Source organism: Dasypus novemcinctus, chromosome 4 (genome assembly GCF_030445035.2).
Source record: "Dasypus novemcinctus isolate mDasNov1 chromosome 4, mDasNov1.1.hap2, whole genome shotgun sequence".
In the NCBI taxonomy this organism is placed as follows: Eukaryota; Metazoa; Chordata; class Mammalia; order Cingulata; family Dasypodidae; genus Dasypus; species Dasypus novemcinctus.
In genome coordinates, this window is record NC_080676.1 from 71,096,115 (window position 1) to 71,118,864 (window position 22,750).

Here is a 22,750-nt window from a genome sequence, read left to right on the forward strand (position 1 = left end):
AGCATGCAGTTTTAAGGAATGCTGCTCAACAAGACTTCTTTCAGATCTGATGCCTGTAAAGCCATGGGGTAGCCCAGGTAGGAGGCCAGATGCTGGCATTGTTCCTCCCAGGCCTGAATTCCTGCTCCAACCTGTCAGCTAGGTAACTTTGGCCAGGTTACTTGGCCAGGTGCTTTCTTATCTGTAAGAAGGATAAATGACTGTACTCACCATTAAGGGTGAATCAATTGAGATAATTCGTGAAAGTGCACAGCATAGTTTACTAGTAATATTACTGAAAACTGGAAATAGTGGAAACAGAATTCCATAATAACTTGGAATCAAGCCTGGAAAATGCTTTACCCAGTGCTCACCAAGCCTGCAATAGGACAGAAAACTTGCCTTTCATTATTACCAACTTGGCTCTCCTAAGCAAGGGTAGCCAGTGCTCACTGACCCATCATCAGCTGCAGGAATCTGTGTATACTGCAACATGCAGTGAAGCTGGAAACCCTTGTCTAACCTGGGAAGGGAAAGAAGCCTGGTTCTATTCTGACTTCATCAGTGACTCAATAGTCTAAGGATGGAACAGTCACTTAGTGGCAAGGTCCCTGGACATAAGAAGGAAACCTGGCTTCAGGTCTAGAGGCCAGCATGAGTTCCAGGGTCCAATGTGCTCTTCTGCCCCACCACTAGTATCTCTCTCTTGCCATCAGTAATATCAGTAAAATCTTTGTAAAAACAAAGAGTCTCAATTGGAGATACACATCAGATTTACCCAGGGAACTTTTTTGAAATAGCCCTGTCCAGACTCAACCCCAGATCTACTGAGTCAAAAATCTCTATTTTCACTGAATATATATTTCACCTTAAATTTAAAAAAAATAAAAAATCTCTGAGTGCTGGAACACAGGTTAAGTATTTGAAAAAGCTCCCAGAATTATTCTAATCCATCCTCTTATTGAAAGCAACTGCCCTCGACGATCCCATGCATTTCTTTGAAATCTTATACAAGGCCACCAAACTGGGTTCATCTGTAAAGGTGGTGTCAAATTTAATGCCAAGTCAAATCATTTGGCTAGATGAGGTCAGGATTTCCCAAGAGTGAATGCTAGAAAAGGCCCTCAGTCCCTGCAGAGAGAGGTCCCTGGCCAACAACAACAAATATGGCAGTTATCTGACGTAACAAGGAGAATCTCAGAAGCAAATGCTGGCGGTGCTCATGCAAACGCTGTCCAAGAAAGAGGGAGCCTTAGCCACTGCCCTCCATCTCATCCCTCTTCAAATTTCCTTATTTTTTTATTCCCACTTGTATAGACTGTCATATATACCACCAGCCCCAAAAGGCGAAAACCTAGGAGTCCTGACAACACTGTCACCTTTGAATCCAAAATCTCAAGCAAACAGGACATCCTGATACTATCTGATCCATAGTTTCCAGTCTTCTGGAACCAGACAGAGATAGCCACTTGTATTACTCCTAAAGAAGACTTCCTATAGATGAATTAAGAGAGGGAAGTGGGCCAGGACTATTCTTAAGGACAATAATAGGTCCTTTCTCTGTTAACACACTACAATTTACGAAATGCTTCAACAGAAATCTCGAGTTAATGTTATTTATAATCTTGGAATGAAGGCCTTTCTAAGTGTGACACAAAATCTAAAAGTCACAAAAGAAAAAATTGATACATCTGATAAAAAATTTTTAAAAATCTTCAGAGGAGAAAGACAGTCGAAAGAAACTGTTAAAATATATATATATTTTAATATACATCAGGGACAAAAATTCTAATTTCCTTAATAAATAGTTCCTTGAAATCAGTAAAGAAGTCAACAACCTAACAGAAAAATGGGCTAAGAACATAGTTCATGGAAAAGGAAATTCAGTAGTTCTGTCCATATGAGAACATACCCAATTTCACTCAAAACAAGAACAATTAATATCCTATTGAGATATAATTTTTACCTATAAAACTGGCTAAGATCAAACAGCTTGTTTAAATTCTGGGTTGGCCCAAAGTACAGGGAAACAGACACGCTCATTCATTGCTGATGGAAGTATAAATTGGTATAACTCCGGGGGTGAGGGTGGCAATTTGGCAATATCTATAAAAATGAAAAATGCACATATCTTTGACTCAGCAATTCTATTGTTATGACTTTATCCAACAAATATGCTACATATGTATAAAATCATTTTTGAGCAAGACAGCAACTACAGCACTGTTTTTCATTATAAATTTTGGAAATAATCTAAAGATCCATCAACAAATTGACTAGTTAAATAAAATTAAATTCCATACAATAAAATATTTTGTGACTATAAGAAGAATGAGGCACCCCTATAATTATTTGTAACTACCACTAATATATATTGTAAGTGAAAAATGTAAGGTATAGAACCTTTTTAGGAAATTGAGAACTTATTATGGTAGGGGATATGGCAGGGGATTTACCTTTCTGTGCATTCTGACTTTTATACCCTGTGTATGTGGTCAAAAAATAAGGAAACAACAATGAAAAAAAATAGAATGAAAATGAGCTTCATCGATGTGATAAATATACATATACTGATACTGAAATTTTCTATCATGCTATTAAGTGACAAAAGGCAAGCTGCAGGTGAACATGTAGAGCATTATGTCATTTATATTTTTTAAATATTCATTGTATGTTGGTATACGTGTTTTTAAATGCAGACAAAAAGGTGTATAATAAACCACAACAATTTTACCTTTGAATTGAGGAGAACTGGGGCAGGAAAAAAAGAATAAAGGAATTCATGCACTGGTTACCATTAAAAATTAGCATTTTTATGTTCTAATTATGACTGAAGTGATGAATGTACAACTGTGATTGTAGCAAATACCACCGATTGTACACCTTGGATGAACTGTATGCTTTATTAATATGTATCAATAAAGTTGAAAAAATCAGCATTTTTAATTTTTAAAAAAAAATTGACCACCAAAAACTTTTTATTTTGATAACTGCATTCTTTATTTCTTTAAGTTCTATTTGGTTATTTTTCAAATATATTAGGAAATAAGACATGAAAGAATGGAATTGTATGATAAAGAATCACCCCTGCCCCCCACCCCCAGGCCCCTCAAACCCTTTACACTTGCTGCCCTAAGACTGGCTGCCCTCGGAATGGTTGCTGCTAAGTCACAGAGCCACAAAGAACAAGTGTTCCATACAGAGCAGCCCTCGAAGATGATGCTAACTGCCCTTTGGCTACAATTCTCGCTCACATCTCTGTCCTGCATTAACGTGAACCCTTATGCCACAGTCCCAACACTCCTGGGCCTTCAAGGGCCCATTATTTGTTTACCTGAATGGCTTATACCCACCCTTCCACTTCACTGAAAACGTTTTTGGGGTCCACGTATCCTTCAAGAAAGCAGCAACACAATCCTGTGTTGACAGCGATGCAGAAGAAGGCATGCCAGCACCAAAGAAATCCCACAAAAGAAGCAGATGTTACAAAAATAATAAACTCATTTTCTAAAACACAAAGAACAGAGATCTAGCAATCACTCAGGCTTTTAAACAAGGCGCAAAAGGTCTAACAGATGCACTCTCTCTGTATTAGGGTCTTTCCAACATAACTCATCGGCAACATGTTTTTTTCCCCACCAGTCTATTATTTATTCTTCATAGCCCATCTTGCAGTATGCTGGGACTCTCACCCTTGATGCTGATGGGGCTAGCAAGCCAGGTAGCTGCTATGTTTCAAGGAGTTTGGGGATATATTATTCAGGTCCACCCTGGAGCAGAGGCCGACACCAACACTGGAGGCATCAGTCAATGGGAGGAAGAGGGAGTGAGGGAGAGGGAAGATGACGCCAGCTGAGGAAATTACAGTCCTGTCAGATACAGCATAAGGGAGGCAAGAAGGAAAGAGCTTTCAAAAGCCTCGGGTTTTGTTTCTAATAGAGTCTGGTATTTGCCACACATGGTTTTAGATAAAATTGTCATCTTTAACAAATCTGAAACGGATATGTGGCTGAAAGGTCAATTTTCACACTCCATCCTCCTCCCCCCAACACACACAGTGCCATCTCTGTGTACCGGTCAGCAGGATTGCCAGCCAGGCCCAGGACGATGGAAAGAACAACCTGGAGGACCATTCCTGGCAGTGAGACTTACGTCAGAATTGAGACTGTGCCGGTCTGCTGGCAGGGACTACACTCCTCATGGTTCCCCAGGGAACTCGAGGGCCTCCCCTTGTCCCCAGCATCCTTTAAAAGCCAAGCTGAACTGAGCAAGCTCAACTGACAGGCACCCTCATGCCCCAACTGCCCTGCGGAATCTAGCCAGGCTAGCAAATGCTGGGGGGGTCAGCCGAGTTAGTCAGCCGAAGGGGTGCTGGTGCAAAGTACCAGAAATCTGTTGGCTTTTATGAAGGGTATTCATTTGGGGTAGAAGCTTACAGTCACAAAGCCCTAAAGAATCCAACTCAAGGTACCATAAGAGGTACTTTCTCACCCAAAGCCCTTGGCCATGTGCTGGAGCGAGATGGCTCCCGACATCTGCAAGGACTCGGCCTCCCTCTTCCTCTTGAGGCTCCCTGGTCCCAGCTTCTTCCAGTATAGCTCTAGGCTGGGATAAGTCTCATCTCTCTCCTGGGGCTCGATTCTCTCCGGGCTCAGTTGCTCTGCTCTCTCCACAAGGTCAGCTGAAGACTGTCAGGCTCTCCCTCTTCCCGGGGCCTCACCTGTGCGTCTGGAGCTGTCGTCTCTCTTCCTGTGTTCTTCTCCTGTGTGTTTACATCCCGGGGTTCCAGTATCCAAAAACTCCAACTAACCCCTCTGCCTTGTTTTCTCTATGAAAACTGATGTGGCCCAATGAAAGCCCTAATCATAATTTAATCAAGTAAAAGTGAAACCTCTGAGGATATTATTTTTTTCCTTCATTTTTTTTTAAATGTTACATTAAAAAAATATGAGGTACCCATATACCCCCCACCTCCCTGAAGATAATATAATATAATATGCCCAGAGGAACAGATCAGTTTACAAATATAATCCAATATCTATTTTTGGAATTCATAAACAATACCAAACTGCTACAACAGTTAATAAATGTCTATATTTACTAAAGATCATTTCCAGATACACTCACAAAAGGGACAAATGGACAGTCCGTTAGGGACAGTTTACAGAGCAGTTTCACATGAATCATTTCAATCATGCAAGATAATCAGAGTACAAGATTTTATCTGCAGTTGGCAGACCAGAACAATAAAGGGAGAGCAGATCTATAAATTAAAAGAGACTCAGGATTCCATTTGTAAGAAATATCCAGAACAGTAAATCCATGAGACACAACACAGGCTGGTGGTTATCAGGGGCTCAGGGTGGGGGGTATGCAGGCCACTGCTTCATCGACAAGGGGTTTCCTTCTGGGGTAATGAAATGTTTTAGACTAGACAGAGTCAATACTTGCACAACACAGTGAAGGTACTAAATGCAACTGAATTGTTCACTTTAAAACAGCCAATTTTATGTTATGTGGTTTTCACTTCAATAAAAACTTAAAAAAAAAAGATTCATACAAATGACTAAGCAATAAAAAGGAACAAACTATTAGTAAATACAACTTGAGTAACTCTCCAGAGAATTGTACTGAGAAGAAAAAAAAAAAGCCAATCCCAAAAGACTATAAAATGTATGATTCCAATTTGATAACATTCTTGGAATGAAAAAAATCATTGAAATGAAGAACAGATCTGTCACTGCCAGGATTCAGGCCATGTGGCAGGGAGGAGGTGAGTGTGGCTATAAAAGGGCAAGAGGGATTCTTACGGTGATGATGAAACTGTTCTGTATCTTGACTGTATCAATGTCAATATCCTGTTGTGATCTTTTACAATAGTTCTGCAAGATGTTACCATCAAAAGATATCGGATAAGGGATCTCTCTGTATTATATCTTACAACTACATGTGACTCTACAATTATTTCAAAATAAAAGTTTAATTAAAGAGAGAAAGAGAAACTCAAGAGTCAGCCAAACAAAATGTGTAGACCTGGCCTGCATTCTGATTTTAACAAACCTATAAAAACACATTTCTGAAACAAGTAAAGAATGTGAACACTGCTTGGATATTGCATGATAATAAGGAAATATTATTGTTAATTTTTTTTTTTTCAGTACCAGGGGCTGGAGATTGAACCCAGGACCTCGTAGTGGGAAGCCGGCACTCAACCACTGAGCTACACTGGCTCCCCCAAGTTGGTTTTATCATTTCTTTTTCCCTGTTGTTTGTTCCTTTGCTTTTTCAGGAGGCACCAGGAACCAAACTCAGGACTCCCCACATGGGAGGTGGGAGCCCAACAGCACCACATCCGCTCCCGATTACTGTTAATTTTCTTAACTGTGATAGATGACTGTGTTTAAGAAAAATTACACAACTGCCAGAGATAAACATCAAAGTATTCAAGAACAAAATAATAGTATGATAAATGTATTTGCAGTGGGTGGGAGTAGAGGCGAAATAAGATTGGGTGTGAATTGATAACTACTGAAGCTGGGGAATAGGTCCAAGGGGGGTTCATTATGTTTTTCTCTCTTCTTCTGTATATAGTTAAAATTTTCCATAATAAAATTTAGAGGGGGGGAGTCCCAGAGAGGATGTGCTGGAGGGGGTTCACCCGGTCTTCAGACGCCTCTAGACAGGCCCAGGCAGCCTCTTCCTGGAAGAGCCCCTGAGGGCGGGCTCACTACTGAGCCGGAGGGAAGCTGCCGGGGACAGGCCCTTGGAAGCACACAGGACCCAGGAGCACCGTGGGTGCCAGGCGGGGAGTCCAGATGTCATTCTCTCATCAGCGTTCAGGCGCCCAGCAGCCTCGCACGTGGTGGACAGTACGTGCATGCAGGCCCCGGGGCCTGGGAGTCCCACCCTTCATCAGAGAGGCCACATTCACGCTAGGCAGGGGGCTCAAGGAAAGCAAATCTTCCCCTCCTCAACAGAAGATTTGGAGGGCCTTAAAGGGCAAACTTCAGAAAAGCAATCTATTCCTCCTAATCCCCTTGAAAATGGGGCTGTCAGATGGGCCTCCTCGCTCTCTGCTGCAAGCAATGGTTCACCTTTGAGGAGGAGAGACCACTCTATGGGGGAAAGATGGGCTTTGCTCAGATAAAGCACCCTTTCAATGCCTTCCCCAATTCCTTAGCCAAAGGTGAGCCCTCTTGTACACTCCCACAGCTCTGAGCTATATTATAACCCCTATATTAGTTATCTATGCTACATAACAAATTAACCCAAAACTTAATGGCTTAAAACAACAAAACACTTATTATCTCAGTCTCTGAGACAATCCACCAAGGTACATGGATCAACATATTTCTTTATGACAAGTATCTGCATATTTATGTCAATGTCTAATTCCTCCACTAGAAAATGAAGTCATGAGGATAAACCCCGCATCTGATCCATGTCTTTTTTCCCTCCCCTTCTATGCCTGGAGGAGCATCCAATACCCTAGGGCTGCTCAGTGTCACTGTGCAGGCAACCAGGAGCCCGCCCACCTCCCACAGCTGTCCTGAAGAGGCAGGCCTGGGGGCAGGGTGGCAGAAGGATTGTAAGAAAGAGTTTACTTGAGGTTAGACTCAAATCAGCTCAGATCAGAACTTCACTCCTATTGTGGGCATAATTTGTTCTCCAAATTTCATAGCTCTGTGATTAATAACTATATTGGGCAACCGTATTATATGATAGATGATGCCTTTAAAAAAATCAATATTGTGCCTTGTATTAGATTTATTATAGGAATTTGGTCACACAACTGTAGGGATTGGCAAGTTTGAATTCCACAAGGTAGGCCACAAGTTAGAAACTTGACGAAGATGAAGTTAAATTCCCCAGGAGAAGCCGTGAGTTAGAAATCCCGATGACAGTGACGAATTCTCCAGGAGAAGCTGGCTGGCTAAAGTATAGATAGAAATTCTTCAACTGCTGAAATTCTCAGTTCTCCCTTTAAGGCCTCCAATTGATTGGATGAGGAGATACTCTCACTGCTGAAGGCTACCTCTCTGTTGGTTGTAGATATAATCAACTTAGATGCAACTGTGTTAGTCAGCCAAAGGGGTGCTGATGCAAAATACCAGAACTCTGTTGGCTTTTATAAAGGGTATTTATTTGGGATAGAAGCTTACAGTTAGCAGGCCATAAAGTATGTTACTTCCCTCACCAAAGTCTGTTGCCATATGTTGAACCAAGATGGCTGCCGACATCTGCGAGGGTTCAGGCTTCCTCTTCCTCTTAAGGCTCCATGGTCCCAGCTTCTTCCAATTTCAGCCATAGACTGGGATAAGCCTGATCTCTCTCCCAAGCTCAGCTGCTCTGCTCACTTCACAAGACCAGCTGTAAACTATCAGGTGAAAAGCTTATCTCTCTTTCTGGGGCCTCTGTCATGTCTAATGGAGCCTTCTCTCCTTCCTCACATATCTGCTTCTCTGTGTATTTACTTCCTGAGACTCCAGTATTAAAACTCTAATTTTCTCTTCTGCCATATCATTTTCTCTGTGAATTCCCACCAACCAAGGGACTTAATGTCCTACTGGTGTGGCCCAATCAAAACCTTGGTCATTACTTAATCAAGTAAAAGTGAAACCTCTAAATCTAATCCAATCTAATATGCCCAGAGGAAGAAACCAGTTCACAAACATACTTCAATATCTAAGTTTGGATTCATAAACAATATCAAACTACTACAGCAATCAATTGATTAAGGCTTTAAATCCACAAAATTCCCTCACAGTAACAATGAAGCCAGAGATTTCTTGACCAAACAACTGGACACCATAACCTAGAGAAGCTGACAGATGAACTTAGCCATCACACACCTTATTACCCCAACTCAATGCAGAAGCCAAAAAGACAGGTTTTAAGGCAAAATGAGATCCGTAATTGCTCCCTGAGAGACAAGGAGCTCTAAAATACTGTTTTATTAGCACAACTCCAAACCCATTTAGTTGACTATTCACTTAGTTGACTCACTCAGCTGCCATACATGGTGGAAATCATCCTCACCCCTCCAAGGGGTTTCAGATTTTACAAAAAATAATAAAAAATAAGGTTCACATCATCTGGCCTGACTTAGGACTCCAGAGCGTTTCATGCCCCCAGCGGTCCAGTTAGCGGCAGCCTGAATGCCTGGAGAGCCTGCCCTTTGGGGCACTTTATGGCAGGCAGAGCATTAGAGCCTTGGAGGCAGAGGGAGGGGGAGCTTTTAAGCCAAGAGAATAGGTGAGCAAGCCAAGAAGTGGGGGAGCAGAGTGCATGTTCAATCAAGAAAAATCTAAGGCAGCCACTTTGTGTGGAGCACAGGATGGGTGTGGGAAAGCAGCAGGAAACTACACTGAAGGGGAAAGAAGACGAGATGAGGGGAGTCAAGGGCACCTGGTCTCTGCAGTTGTCTCTGGAGGTCCAGGTAAAGCCAGGAACATTCTAAAGGACTTCTAGAAATCAGTGTAAGTGGGCGGGGAAAGAAAAGGAAAGTAGGACCGAGATTCAACCCAAGATGGATAACCACTGGACCTGGTCACTAGCAACTGCACACACATGGCTTGGGTAGAGAAACTGAGTCTTTTCCTGGCAATGGATAATGAAGGAGGGACAAAAAGAAGAGGTGTCGTTAATGTCAATATCAGAGGTGCATGGCGAGCATGTCGGACCGACACATCTGGGGTTTAACACCATCTGAAGCAGCAGCAGCTCTCATGCCCACTGGCCTTGCACTGGTTGAGGCCCCTGCCCTGCTCAGAATGTCTGCTCTGCCTCTCCCCCTCCTAAGCCCTCAGGGCAAAGCCCACCCACCCTGTTTGAACCTTCCCTCTGAACTCCAACAGGATTGACAGAGCAGATAATCCCACATGGTCTGCCTTAAATCCTGGCACAGGGCCCAGGTGGCAACATGTCTTCCCATCTCCTGTTTCATGACCATCCACTCCCTTGAGTCCTCTTTCCCCAAGCAGAGGGCAAGCTCCCCAAGGCAGGGCAGCAGCCTCCATCCCAGTGCCCCCCACATGGTGGGAGAGAGCAGACCCTCCACTGGTGGAGAGATGCCTAAAACATTCATCTCTGCTGTGGACGATGGACTGTGGTTAATAGTACAAATACAAGAATGTTCTTTCATGAATTACAACAAATGTACAGCACTACTACAAAGTGTTAATAATAAGGTGGCATATGGGAAAAGTGCATATTACTATAATCAACAGTAATATTTTAATATTCATTCATCAGTTGTAACAAAGGTACCATCTTTTACAAAGTGACAACAATAGGGTATGTGGGAACTTGTATTTTTACATGACTTTTCTGTAAACCTACAACTTCTCTAATTTAAAAAAAAATTACAATTAAAAAATAAGCATTATGCTAAGTTAAAGAAACCAGATACAAAGTACTACATATTGTATGATTCCAATTTATATAAAATGTAAACATAAATTTACAGAGATGGAATTAGATCAGTGGTTATGTAGGGCTGGGGAAGAACAGAAAGATTGAGAGGTGACTGCTAAAGGGTATGGAATGTTCCTTTGTGGCGTAATGAAAATGTTCTAAAAATTTTGGGGGTGATGAATGCATAACTCTGTGATTGTATACTTTGGATGGATTGTATGGTATGTGAATATACCTCAGTAAAACTGCTTTTGGAAAAAAAGCTGGCTGATAACTTGACAACAATAAAAGCTAGTTGATGCTTCTGACTGATTGCCAAGAAGTTATAAGAGGCTCTTAAGAAGTTAAAAGGCAAAACTAACAGAAGGGACCAAAATGGAATATATCATTGTGTGAACAATTTGGCAACTATTTTCACTTAGCTTTGAAAGAGCTTCTGGCACAAAGTTAGTAGAAAGTGGTCCCAATCACATTACTATTTTTAGCATCCTCTGACAAATTTGCTCTGCTGTCTCTCTTCAGAATAAGAAGACTCAAAATGCCTGAAATTTACTCCATAGGAGCTGCCAGAAAATAGTTTTCACTGAAATCACTAGACACATGTTTATAACCTTTGTTTAGTATTTATTAAGATGTTTTCACTCAGGCAAGTTCCTGAATATCAATTTTTCCCCTCGCTTTCTTCCACACGAAAACTCCTGCACCTCACGCCATGCTAAGCACTGGCCATCAGGAGCTTTACCTGGAGCAGAGCGTGTGTCCCCAAGGCTTGGGGGAGCCTTTCGAGGACACGGGTGTCCAGAAAATTCAAACTACTGGTTTTGATTAGATCCCATCCACCTTCACCAAGTAGTTCTACAATGGGCTTACGAAAAGGAGCAGAGGTGACCGGCATAGCCAGCCGACTCCTGAAATAAAACAGTTTAAGATATAAACCTGACAAATTCATTCATTCAATTCACTTGACAAATATTTACTGGACGCCTACTACATGCCTGGTATTGTTTCAGCACTGGGAATACAACACTGAACAAAACAGATGAAACTTCCTGTCTTCATGGAGTCGAGGCTAGATGGAGGGAGACAGATGACTATTAAAAAGTAAAGTGCGTTCTCCATCAGATCCGGATTAGTACCGTGAAGGAAAACAAAGTAGGGTCAGGGGACTTCCACAGGAGATGGGTGCCAGTGTAAATCAGCTGGTCTAGGAAGGCCTGGCTGAAGAGAGGACAGCTGAACAGAGACGGGAAGGAGGTGCGGGAAGGGGCCGTGGAGCGAGCCTGAGGGGAAACCAAGGGGAGAGAAGGAAACACTGCCCCTCCCTCCAGCCCAGCTCGCTTCTCCCACCTCAGCAGTGAGTAGAAAACTAGAGAGAAGGAAGCAATGCTGCTGCACGTGGCCTTTTACACGGTGAGCCTGCCCACTAAGAAACGGGGTCCAGGACACCGAGCGGATTTCCCCCTCCTCTAGGGAGGGCCGGAGCTTCCCCGTCCCCTCCATCTGACCACTCCAGGTCTGCGGACTCCACGTCCACACTGACCAGCTGCCCTAGCTGTCCTCAGGCCGTTCGCCCCGAAGGAGGCAGGAGCCCCAGCGCTAAGTGTAGGTACCGGCACGTGCTGGCCAGCACTTTTCTCACGCAGGATTTGGGACTAGAACACCGTTTTAAGGAAGCATCAGTGGGTTTAGGGAGCCACTTGCTTCTGCTTTCTCCTGATACTGAGACTAATAGGTGGAGGTAGAAAAGAGGCCACCCCCGATCCCCACCCCTCCTCCACCAGGCCCCAGGCTCCAGAACACATACAACGCCTGGCAGGGCTCCCCCCCAACCCTTTAGATTCTTATCTCCTTTATTGATGGCTAATTAAACATTGATTTAGAACACCTTTCTGGTTTCATTTCAAACCAGTTACTAAGTAGCATAAACTAACCTTAGAAGGCTTCTTTGTTTTATGAAACTGATGTGAAAGAACCATAGAGAAGGCTATAGACCTACCATAGTAGTAAATAAAAATACAAAAGGCACAGAACAAAAAAAATTCAAACTGAATATGACTTTTACCACACTTGTCAAATTTCACTTAAGAGGGGAAAAGAAAAAAAGATGGTGTTTTAAAGGCTCTCTGCAAAGGGCTGCATCCCGGCCTTAGTGTTTCAGGGCAGGGATGAATGAATGAACGAGTGAACAAGGACTGCCAGCGTGGATTTTCCCGTTAGGTTTTGCCCCAGCCAGCAGACTTTCTGGCCCTGCCTCAGCTCTTTCTCATGCAGGCCTGGGAACCTGGGCTAAGACGCACCAGCACTTGGGGCACCCTAGCCTACCCCAGCCTCACCCCAGCCCTGCCCAGCCAGCCCCACTGCCCCAAAGCAGACGCGGGAATTGTCAGCCCCCTCCACCCCTCAGAACAGCAAGTCCCCAAAACAGACGCTGAGGGATGCTGGTGTCCATGATGCCAGGGGAACGGGGCTGGGAGGAGAACTGAGTCACTCCCTCCCCTCCTTCCCCAGGAAGGCAGTAGGGCTGGACCTAACGCAGGTGGCTTGGCTGTTGCTTTCTCCATGGCAAATGCCATGTGACATTTCCAGAAGGGGGCTCTGGGCACAGCAGGCTCGGGTTTGCAGGGATTTTTACAACATCTTGCATTTATTTGTGCTTTTTCCACACAGACCGCCTCAGGAGATATGAACAGGATGCGGCTGGTGGTGGTAATAAGAGCAATGTGCTATGATCGTGCAGATTAAATTGCAGAGATCCTGATTCTGGGGGCTGGTGGCAAGGGTTCTTTCAGGTAGATGGGGTGTTTTTAGCTGCATTACTACTCTACTTCTGGCTCACAGAGACCCTGAGGGAAGGTGGTGACCCTTACTGGGAGACAAAAGATGACATGACTTGCCCAGAACCATTCAGAGGATTTCCTTCTCCCATATTCAAAACTCATTTCAAAAAGGAATAAGTAAGGGAAGAGTTCCAGGCCCACTCCTTTGGTGCTGTGTTTGGAGGTGGGACTCATCTCACCATCACCACCCAAACCACTAACAGCAATCACTGGCCCTCGTCACGAGCCCGCACCATGCTAAGTGCTGTGATGGGTATTACCTCATTAATCTGAGGTAAGCACTATATTATCCCATTTACAGGTAAAGAAACTTGAGATCTAAACAAGAGACAAGCTAACACTTAAAAAGTGTTTCACCATATGCCAGGTATGTTCTAAGTCTGCTACATATATTGACTCATTTAATTCTCACAACCCCATGAGATGAGAACAGTTGGGATCTCCGTTTTATAGATGAGGAAACCATCTATAAAACGGGTAACTTGGCTGGAGTCACAGCTACTAAGTGATAGGACTATCATTTAAACCTAGGCACTCTGGTTTACTTTTAACTGCTGTACCATATGGCCTCTTTCAGAGAACCTGAACTCCTACTCTCTGTGATATACCAACTCCTCTCTCAGCTTGCTCAGACCTGCCTGGCTTAGTACAGACAGTGGGCTGGAAACCAGCAGCAGCTCAACCACAGTCACCTATGAGGCCTCCCAGCTCCCATCCACCATGGCTGGTGGCACTGCAAGGGGAGAGGCAGCAGGCTGTGTGGGGCAGGGCCCAAGCAATGCGTGTGTGTCCTCTGAAAGATCAGTGAGATGGACCTGGAGCAGGTGCGAAGGTCTAAAATGTCAAGCTCCTGAGATGTCAATTAAGAAAATACATACGTACATGCCAGAGTTTGGAAAGATGTGGCCAACTTGAGAGCTGTGCAATATACAGAAAAACATACACACCTCCTACATAGCCCGTATGCTCCTGGCCTATACCTGAAAGGAGCACATGCCCCAAACATCTGGTTTGTGAGGAGATGAAGATCATGGAGTCCAACACCCTCTTTGAATAGCTGGGGAAACTGAGGCTAGGAAAGCAATGGAGTTGGATAATCTAGGTTCTAACCGTGGTTCTGCCTTAGTCACTTTTTCAATTCATATCACCTCTCTGGGTCTCGCTTTGCCCATCTGTAAAATTAGAATGATAATTTCTACCTAAATCAAAGAACTGTTCCGAGGCTTAAAAGAGATAACAGATCTGCTCAGTCACTTTCAACAATCCCTGCCGCCTCCCAATTCAATGTCCCCAACGCACCCTCAGCCTATTAGCTAAAGCTCAAATATGCGTGGCTCCAGGATGGCCACAATCTCCTGTGGAATGCACAGCTACGCACTGACAAGACAATGCAATGCCATTCCAGTCCAGAGCTGCCCATCAGTCAGCCCCACCTCTCTGGGCAGCTGGCCAAACCCAATACCATCCTTCCCCACAAGGAGTCACTAGTTTTCTCCTAGTGGCAAATGGGAGTGATGGCAAACAGTGATCTGTGGAGTTTTCTGGAGAGCTGAAGTGGTCCCCAGATGGCCGAACTTGGGAACCAGTGCATCTGACTTGACAGCACACCAGCATGCAGTACTAACAATTCCTGACACGTGCCAGCACGTCACTGTTCAGTCGCTTTCTTCCCTCCATAATTTCTCCTGGCAGCCACCCTGGGTCCAAGGTAGAAAAGGCAAAACCACCCTCATTTTGCAGATGAGGAAATCAAGGTTATTTCCCAAGAAGAGTGTGATTTGCTGGGGATACACGTGGGGAAACTTAGCTCTCATGCCTCCACGGTGTCCCCTTCTCCTTCCTCGCAACAAAGACAAAATCTCCACTATTTCTCTAAAATTGTGTCGCTTGTGTCTGCTTTCTCTCCCTGATTTGCTTCATTTGAGGCAAAATGAGTCTTCTCTGCTGAGGGAGCAGAAAGCAGAGTAGGACTCGAATGGGCCTAACCTCTCAGGTCCTTGTTTTCCTCTCCTGTCAAGTGGGGACAGCCACCCACCGGCTCTAGAAATCCTGAGTGGCTGTCTGAGGCTCGCATGAGAGGTGAGACATCAAGGTGCTAAACTGCAGAACCTCACGCATGGAAGTTGGCGACACTGGGGAGGTGAGAAGGAGGTGACACACCAGTGGCTTTGAAAGGACCCAGGATTTCTACCCGTGGGGAGCTACTGTAAGGAAATAATCCTAATTAGGCAAAATCATGTTTATGTATATGATATTCGTCACAGTATAATTTATGATAGAGAAAACATAGAAAGTGTCTCGGTATACATGAAATGATAAAGCGAACTAAGGTTCATGTATTCATTCAATGGAACCATTCAGAAGTTTTCCAAGACTCTAATTACACAGAAAATGGTGATGTGTGACATTAACAGGAAAAAGTCAAAACACAGCTTTACTTGTAGTGTTTCTCACATTTTCAAATGAAAAGTCCAATGGGTTAAAATGAAGGTTCAATTTCATATTCTGTTGTCTAAAGTTTAAAAAACTATTTGTTGAGAAAATATTAAGAAGATGATGATCAAACAATTAACACTGATGCTATTGTAGTAGTAAAAGGATAAGATTTTTCCTTTTTTTCTATTTTAACATTTTTCAGATACTCCTTTGTGAATGAGTAGGTTTTTAAAATTATTTTTATTTTTAAGGAAGCTTTAGATTACGTAAATGTTACATTAAAAAAATATATATATATATAGGGGATTCTCAAATGCCCTATCCCCTCCCCCTCCCATTCTTTACCTTATTAACATCTTTCATTAGTGTGGTACATTTGTTACAACTGATGAACACATATTGAAGCACTGCTACTAACCATGGACTATAGTTTACATAATAGTTTATACTCTGCCCTGCACAATTTTATAGGGTATGACAAAATATGTATTAGCTGTATCCATCATTGCAATGTCATGTAGGACAATTCCAATATCCTGAAAATGACCCCATGTTATACCTATTCTTCCCTCTCCCCCCCCCTCAGAACCTCTGGTGGCCACTGCCTTTATAGCAATGGTAAAAGTTCTTCCATTGCTAGGATAATAATAAGTCTATAATAGAATAATAATAAGTCTACTTTAGTCCATTGTTCATTCCCCAATCTAGAGGATTTGGGGACGGTGATGTCTGCTCTCCTTCTAATTGAGAGGGGCTTAGATCCCAAGGGGCAGATGGATGGGACTATCTTGCTTGCAGTTGCAGATACTCTCGGAAGGACTCCTGAGGGCTCTAGAGACATCTAGACACTCTAAGCAGGGCAGACAAGCTCAGGAATTCAGCATCCATCAGTGGGCCTTATTTTGGAATTGATGCTCCCCAGTGTAACAGAGTTAGACTCATTTACAGTTTCCCTACACATGACTCTTCTACCCCTTTTATCTGAACCTATAATTAGCACTTTACGTGTTAAATGTACATCCCAGAGACTTAAATCCTTGGTCTGCTCATGTGTGGGTTGAGCCCTGAATCTCAGCAGAGTTGGAAAACCTACTCTCCAGTTCATTTGACCCCCAGGACAACTAACAAGGGGATGATGATGGACAACACTCATCCCAAGGAACAGTGAGTGTTATTTTTAAATGGGAAAAAAAGTAAATATATCTTTTAAGCAGTTTAGGTCCAGAAAGAAGACTCTTAAGCTACAGAAGGGGAAGAGGGAGGAGGCTGGCTAAAATACAGTGAAATAACTTGGAATTCTGAGGCAAACCCTAGACAGGAACTAAAGGCATAACTCAGAGGAAGACAAGCTTTTCTGACCCAGCCTTCCTGGGTAGGGCCAAGGGTTCAAGACCCACCCACACACCAATTCACACTTTCCAGGAGAAAAAAAGAACTCAGTGAAAGAACCAAAACAATCAAAATGTCAAGAATGAGGCAATTACACGAGAACAAAACCAGGTACCAAAGCACAAAGCAACAGTAATTTCTACAATTAAAAAAAAAAAATACAAAAAGGCAAAACTTAAAAAAAAAAAAAAGCCTGACAAACTCAAGACAGCACTAGTAACACCTGAAAACAATGTGTCCTTACCAAAATTCTAGGAATTTCAAGCCATCCATCTCCCCAGTAGGAACTTCCCAACTGCCCAGTGTTGTGCGGCAGCCAGGCTTCTCAGCAGAACCCACCCCAGACTCTAGGAAACTCTAGGACTGCTCGTTTTATTTCATGACTATCAAACTTTAATAACTCCTAGTGACTCTCTCCAAGGAAGCAGACCTTGCACATAAGGAAAATTGAATTTCTAGAAGCACATCTCCATTTGCCTAAAGAACCCGAGAAAAGACGTTGTATTTGGGCCCACCAGGGCACAGGTCCTGACACAGACCCCAGCAGAGGGCCGTGGCCCTCACTGGGAGACGCGGGTGACCTAAGCCATGGACTGCTCTGGCCAAAGCCTCTCCTCTGCAGACACCGTCCCCTGAGCAACGGCAGGCTACCAGGCAGGGACAGTCAGGCTGCCCCTGCAGCCTGCCTGGCATAAAACTCCTCGGCTGCCCCGAAACCTGGGGGTAAGCTCCTGGGAGGCGGCTACCTTGGACACCTGGCACTGCACAGTTCACTGCCTGGTTCTCGCCAAAGCTGAGACATACGAGTATCTGCTCTTCCCTGAAAAACCCTGCGGGGATGTATCTCACCGTCTTGGGGGCCATGCACAGCCCGGCCTGGGGCTGAGCCCAGCATGGGCAGACCTGAGTGGAAGACGGGGAAGAGGAGGGTCAGGGAGGCCTCCCTGCGTCTCCTGCCGCCCTCTGCTGAACAGTTCCACACACATGGAGTCTCTTCGGAGGCCAATCATGTGTGCAGGACCACAGGACTGGCCAGGCCCTTCGGCCCACTTAGTGGAGTTTCCAACTCGCTCAGTCACGGAGCCCTTTGACCAAACAGAATCCTGCTCCGCATCTGAGATATAAATCAGATCAGGAAGCACTGCTGGGAGTGGGGGTGGGAGGCCAAGAGAAAGCAAGATAAGGGGTTCTAACTCCTCCTCCCCCAACTCCCCAGAGCCTAGAACCCCGAGGGGGATTCCCGTAGCCCCTGAACTGACACATCTCACCTGTGCCGCCCCTCATTTTATAGGGTGGAGAAATTGAGGACTAGAGAGAGAAAGTGGCTCAGTCAAGGGCACACAGGTGGTTAGTGGCACAGCTGGGACCAGCAACCAGTACCTATGTCTGTTTTCCCCCTAGAAGCCGGAGAGCAGGAACCACAACTTCCTAAGGAACCACAGCCCGTGCACCAGGCCTGCCCAGAGGGGTCACATACGGCCACCAGAGAGGACAGAAACTAGGCCTCTAAATCAGACAGACTTGGGTTCAAATCCCACCTCTGCCACTTAAACAGCTCTAAATCTCGAGTAAGTCATTTAACTCCTCAGCAGTTCTCATCTGTAACTTCTCAGGACTGCTAGAGGATTTGATGAGGCAGCAACAGAAACATGGGCTTTACTGTAAAGAATCCTAATTGCCAGTTCTTTTCCCTGGGCCCTTTTGGTGAGCTTGTCTCCTCTGTCCTTCAGACCCAGCTCGCTAAGCTCCCAGAACATTTAGAGGCCTCCCTGGTGCAGGGCTTGCCTTGTGGAGACCAAGTCCCAGACAAAATGGATGGGCATGATTTTCCCTGTGGGATGACAACCTGACAACCAGAACTGAGGTTTAACTTTCCACTCCTGAATTCCTAGTAGACCAGGTTCCTTCAAACGGTGGTGGCTTCCAACTCCTTCTTCTCGTCTTCTGGTCTGCATCGAAAGGCCTGCTGACCCCTGGGCTGTCAGGTCCTGCCTGGTCTGGGGACTGCTAAAACCTCAACCAGCCACAGTTCAGGTGGCCACTGCCCATGACCCTGGAACTCCTCCTCATCCAGGTCATGGTTCACTGTGGCAAGAAACTGGGCAAGACCCCAGGACCATTTGGAGGAGAATCTGGAAGCCTGGGACATTCCACAGTTGAGACACCTCCTCCCCCCAAGGCTTCCAGTCCAAGAGTGACTGGGCTGCTTATCCCCAAGATTTCCACACAAGCAGGACTTAGTACAGATGGACACTGTGACAGTTAAGTTCATGCATCACCCTTGGCTACGTTACGGTGTCCAACTGTTTGGTTAAGCCAATACTAGCCTGATTGTTACTGTGCAGGTATTCTGTGAATTTAAATCATCAGTCAACTGCATCCATGGCTAATTACATCTACAATCAAAGAAGCAATGAGAGAAGGCTCATCAATCAGTTGAAGGCCTTTAAGGGAGAACAGATGATTTCAGTAGTCAGAATAGAGAACTTCCATCTCTACTTCAGCCAGCCAGCCTCTCCTGGGAAATTCACTGAACACCTTCATCGGAGTTCCCAGTGAACTATGAAATCCAGACTTGCCAATCCCCACTGTTGCATGAGCCAATTCCTGTAATAAATCTTGTAATATGTACACACATATCCTGTTGATTCTGTCTCCCTGGAGAACACTGACTAATACAATCACATATTTTCTTTCCTGGAGGACAGAGGTCCAGAAAACCCTTTTACTTGTGCATCAGAGTTTCAAAAAAGGCCTAGTCAGAAAACTATAACGTGTTCCTCTCATATCTAGATGTAATATTTTCAAATCTGAGAAGTACAGATTCAGTCTAGAAAGGCTGGGATGGAGGATCATCAAATCTAACCTGCCATTTTACAGATGAGCAGACTGAGTGCCAGAGCTGGGTACGTGCTGGAGACAGAGCCAGGGCTGGGGCCGGATGCCCTGAGTCAGGGACAACACACTGCAAGACTCACACTGTGCCCTAGTGCACCCCAGACCCCTGCCCATGATTTTTGTGAAGGAGGTTCAGGTAACAAGGAGCTTTGCTGGCTTCCTCGCACTCTCCCTTATGTTTCAGTGGAGCTCTTCAGTGGATAAAGGCACCAGTAGTACTGGAGGCAGCAAAACAGCACAGAAGTCAAACCCCAGTGGCCACTGCCCCCAGCAGCTCAGGTTACCTTTAGGCAGGATCTGATGCATAGCCACCGAGAGGAAGAAGATGGAGTCACTGTAATAGGTCCCCGAGCCGGCACTGAAGTGCTTCTGCATGGCCTCTACGATGGGGAAGAGCTTCTCCGTCAGCACAGCGACGTCATGGAAGATGACCTGCAGCCAGGCAGGAGAAAACCACTGGGGTGAGAAGCTGGCTCTTGCCCAGAGCTCCTGACACACTAGCACTCACCTAGGGCCCACAGAGGGATAAACGGACAGTGCCCTTCAGGGTCCAGAGCAGAGGATGAGGCCAGGAACTAGGGGGGCACAACTGAAATTAAGAAAACAAGGAACAACGGGGAGTCAGAGTCAACGCAGCACAGAGGCTGGCAAGGGGACAGGGTCACCATTTGAGTGAGGGGGAGCCCAGGCAAGCATGCAACGGTGTGGGTGGTGGGAGAGGAGTCAGAGGGAGGCCAGGGAAGGGGAACGGTCACCAGTCTGCTTTCTGCTCCTGAACTTCAAGCTGGCCCTAAAGATGACAGCTTTTGTCAGTGACAAGAAACCATGTTAAAAGTGCCTGGTCCTGAAATTCAGGATCCTTCTGCGTGTCTGGGTGACTGACACTGCCTGGGGATCAACCACCTAGTAGCCCATTACGTGGTCCACCAGAAAGGCAGATGCTCCAACTCTACCTTCCTAGCAGACTGTGAACAATGAGTCGGGCCACAGAAAAATGTAACCCAGAAATTGCTTAGTGCCACAGTAAACTTGTTCATCAACTTAACCAGGATTTCTTGAGGGTCCCAGATACTTTGGAGGAACTGTGGGCAGTATAAGGAATAACCAGGCAATTATCACTTTCCTCAAAGCACTAAAGAGTCTAGACAGCACCAGCTGCTTAATGCACAGACGCAACACTGATCCCCATGACAATTCTGGGCCTTGAGCAAGGCAGACGTCACTATTACAGTCTCTAAATTACAAATGAGAAAACAGATGCTCAGAGAGTTACACATGCCCCTAGTTATATCACAACTAAGGGGCAGAGCCAGAACTTGAACCCTGGTCTCCAGATCCAAGACCCATGTTCTTTCCACTATCAATGCATTCTCATTCTTTATCAGTGACCAACAAGAGAAGGAAAACATCAGCTTAGACCAGTAATTAGAGTAGAGAAGAATACTAACAGGGCCCTCATTAACTGGTCTTCCTGGTTAGACATTATTCCAGAAGATTATAAGCCCATCACACATGCCGCCTTGCCTCATAAGGCATACAAATTACCATGAACTCTGCTCTCATGTCTTGCAAGCTTTCTCTGTTGCCCTATGTCCCCTGCAAAATTTAGAACACTCCACAAGAGGCACTCAATAAATGCAGCCCAGAAGACTGGGTGTTCCTTCTCCTTCTTCCCCAACAGTCACAAGACATCTGCTGACAACGCCCTTAATCTTCATCATTCCTGGCAGCTGAAGGAGCGGGGTGAGCCCGAAAGGCTGCCACACCGCTGTGGCCTCTGCCCAGGACCTAGCAGGACACGAATCCCACTCGAACCCCAACTCGTTCTTTACGTGAAGGCCAGCCCTCTGCGGGGTATGGAGGGACCAGCTAGGGGGCCAGCAGAAGGACAGGTGAGGGCAGTGTCTGAGAGTTCTCACACAGACAGGCTCATTTCGTCATCTGCCCACGGCCCTTCCCCGTTCCTGTGCCCAGGTTCCTTCCCATGGCAGTCTCACGGTGCCCCCTGTCCTGGCCCACACTTCTTCCCTGCACTTCTAGAGCCGTCTGTCATCAGATCATTAGAAAATCACCTGTCACAGCTCTGGAATGGTGGGAAGCCCACCTGTCTGCTTTTCCCTATTTCTGAATCTCCTTTTGGACAGAATACTGTTTTTGGATTTTTTTCTTAGCTTATGTACATGTTTGCTTTTTTCCTTAGGTCTATTTAAAGATTTATTTTATTTATTTCTCTGCCCCCACCCCATTGTCTGCTCTCTGGTGTCCATTCACTGTGTGTTCTGTATCCACTTGCATTCTTGGCGGCACCGGGAATCTGTGTCTTTTTGTTGCGTCACCTTGCTGCATCAGCTCTCCGTGTATAAGGGCCACTCCTGGACAGGCTGCGCTTTTTTCACATGGGGCAACTCTCATTGCGGGCGCATTCCTTGCACGTGGGGCTCCCCTACATGGGGGACACCCCTGCGTGGCACAGCACTCCTTGCATGCAGTAGCACTGCGCATGAGCCAGCTCCACACGGCCCAGGAGGCCCTGGGTTTGAACTCTGGACCTCCTATATGGTAAGCAGACACTCTATCAGTTGAGCCACATCCGCTTCCCAGTCTTAGGTCTATTTAAATGTCTAAAATTTAACTTCACTTAGAAAAATTTTCATATCACCTTAGTCCTCATCATTGGCTAATGTGTTTTATGTAATTAAGTCTTTTATCTCCTTATAAAGGCCCTTTTAAACTTACTTTACATTTGTCTTCTAACATACTGTTGTCCATTACCTTGCTTTTATTTTTTTACTTTT

General features: G+C 45.0%; 1 protein-coding gene across 1 annotated transcript in view; it reads right to left on the reverse strand.

The window, feature by feature from the left end:
• XXYLT1 (xyloside xylosyltransferase 1) overlaps nucleotides 1–22,750 on the reverse strand; it is a 218,877-nt gene that overhangs the window by 140,176 nt on the left and 55,951 nt on the right. Inside the window, exon 2 of the mRNA XM_004465910.4 lies at nucleotides 20,240–20,387. Within this exon, the coding sequence (XP_004465967.1) occupies nucleotides 20,240–20,387 (148 nt within the window). The remainder of the gene's footprint in view (nucleotides 1–20,239; nucleotides 20,388–22,750) is intronic.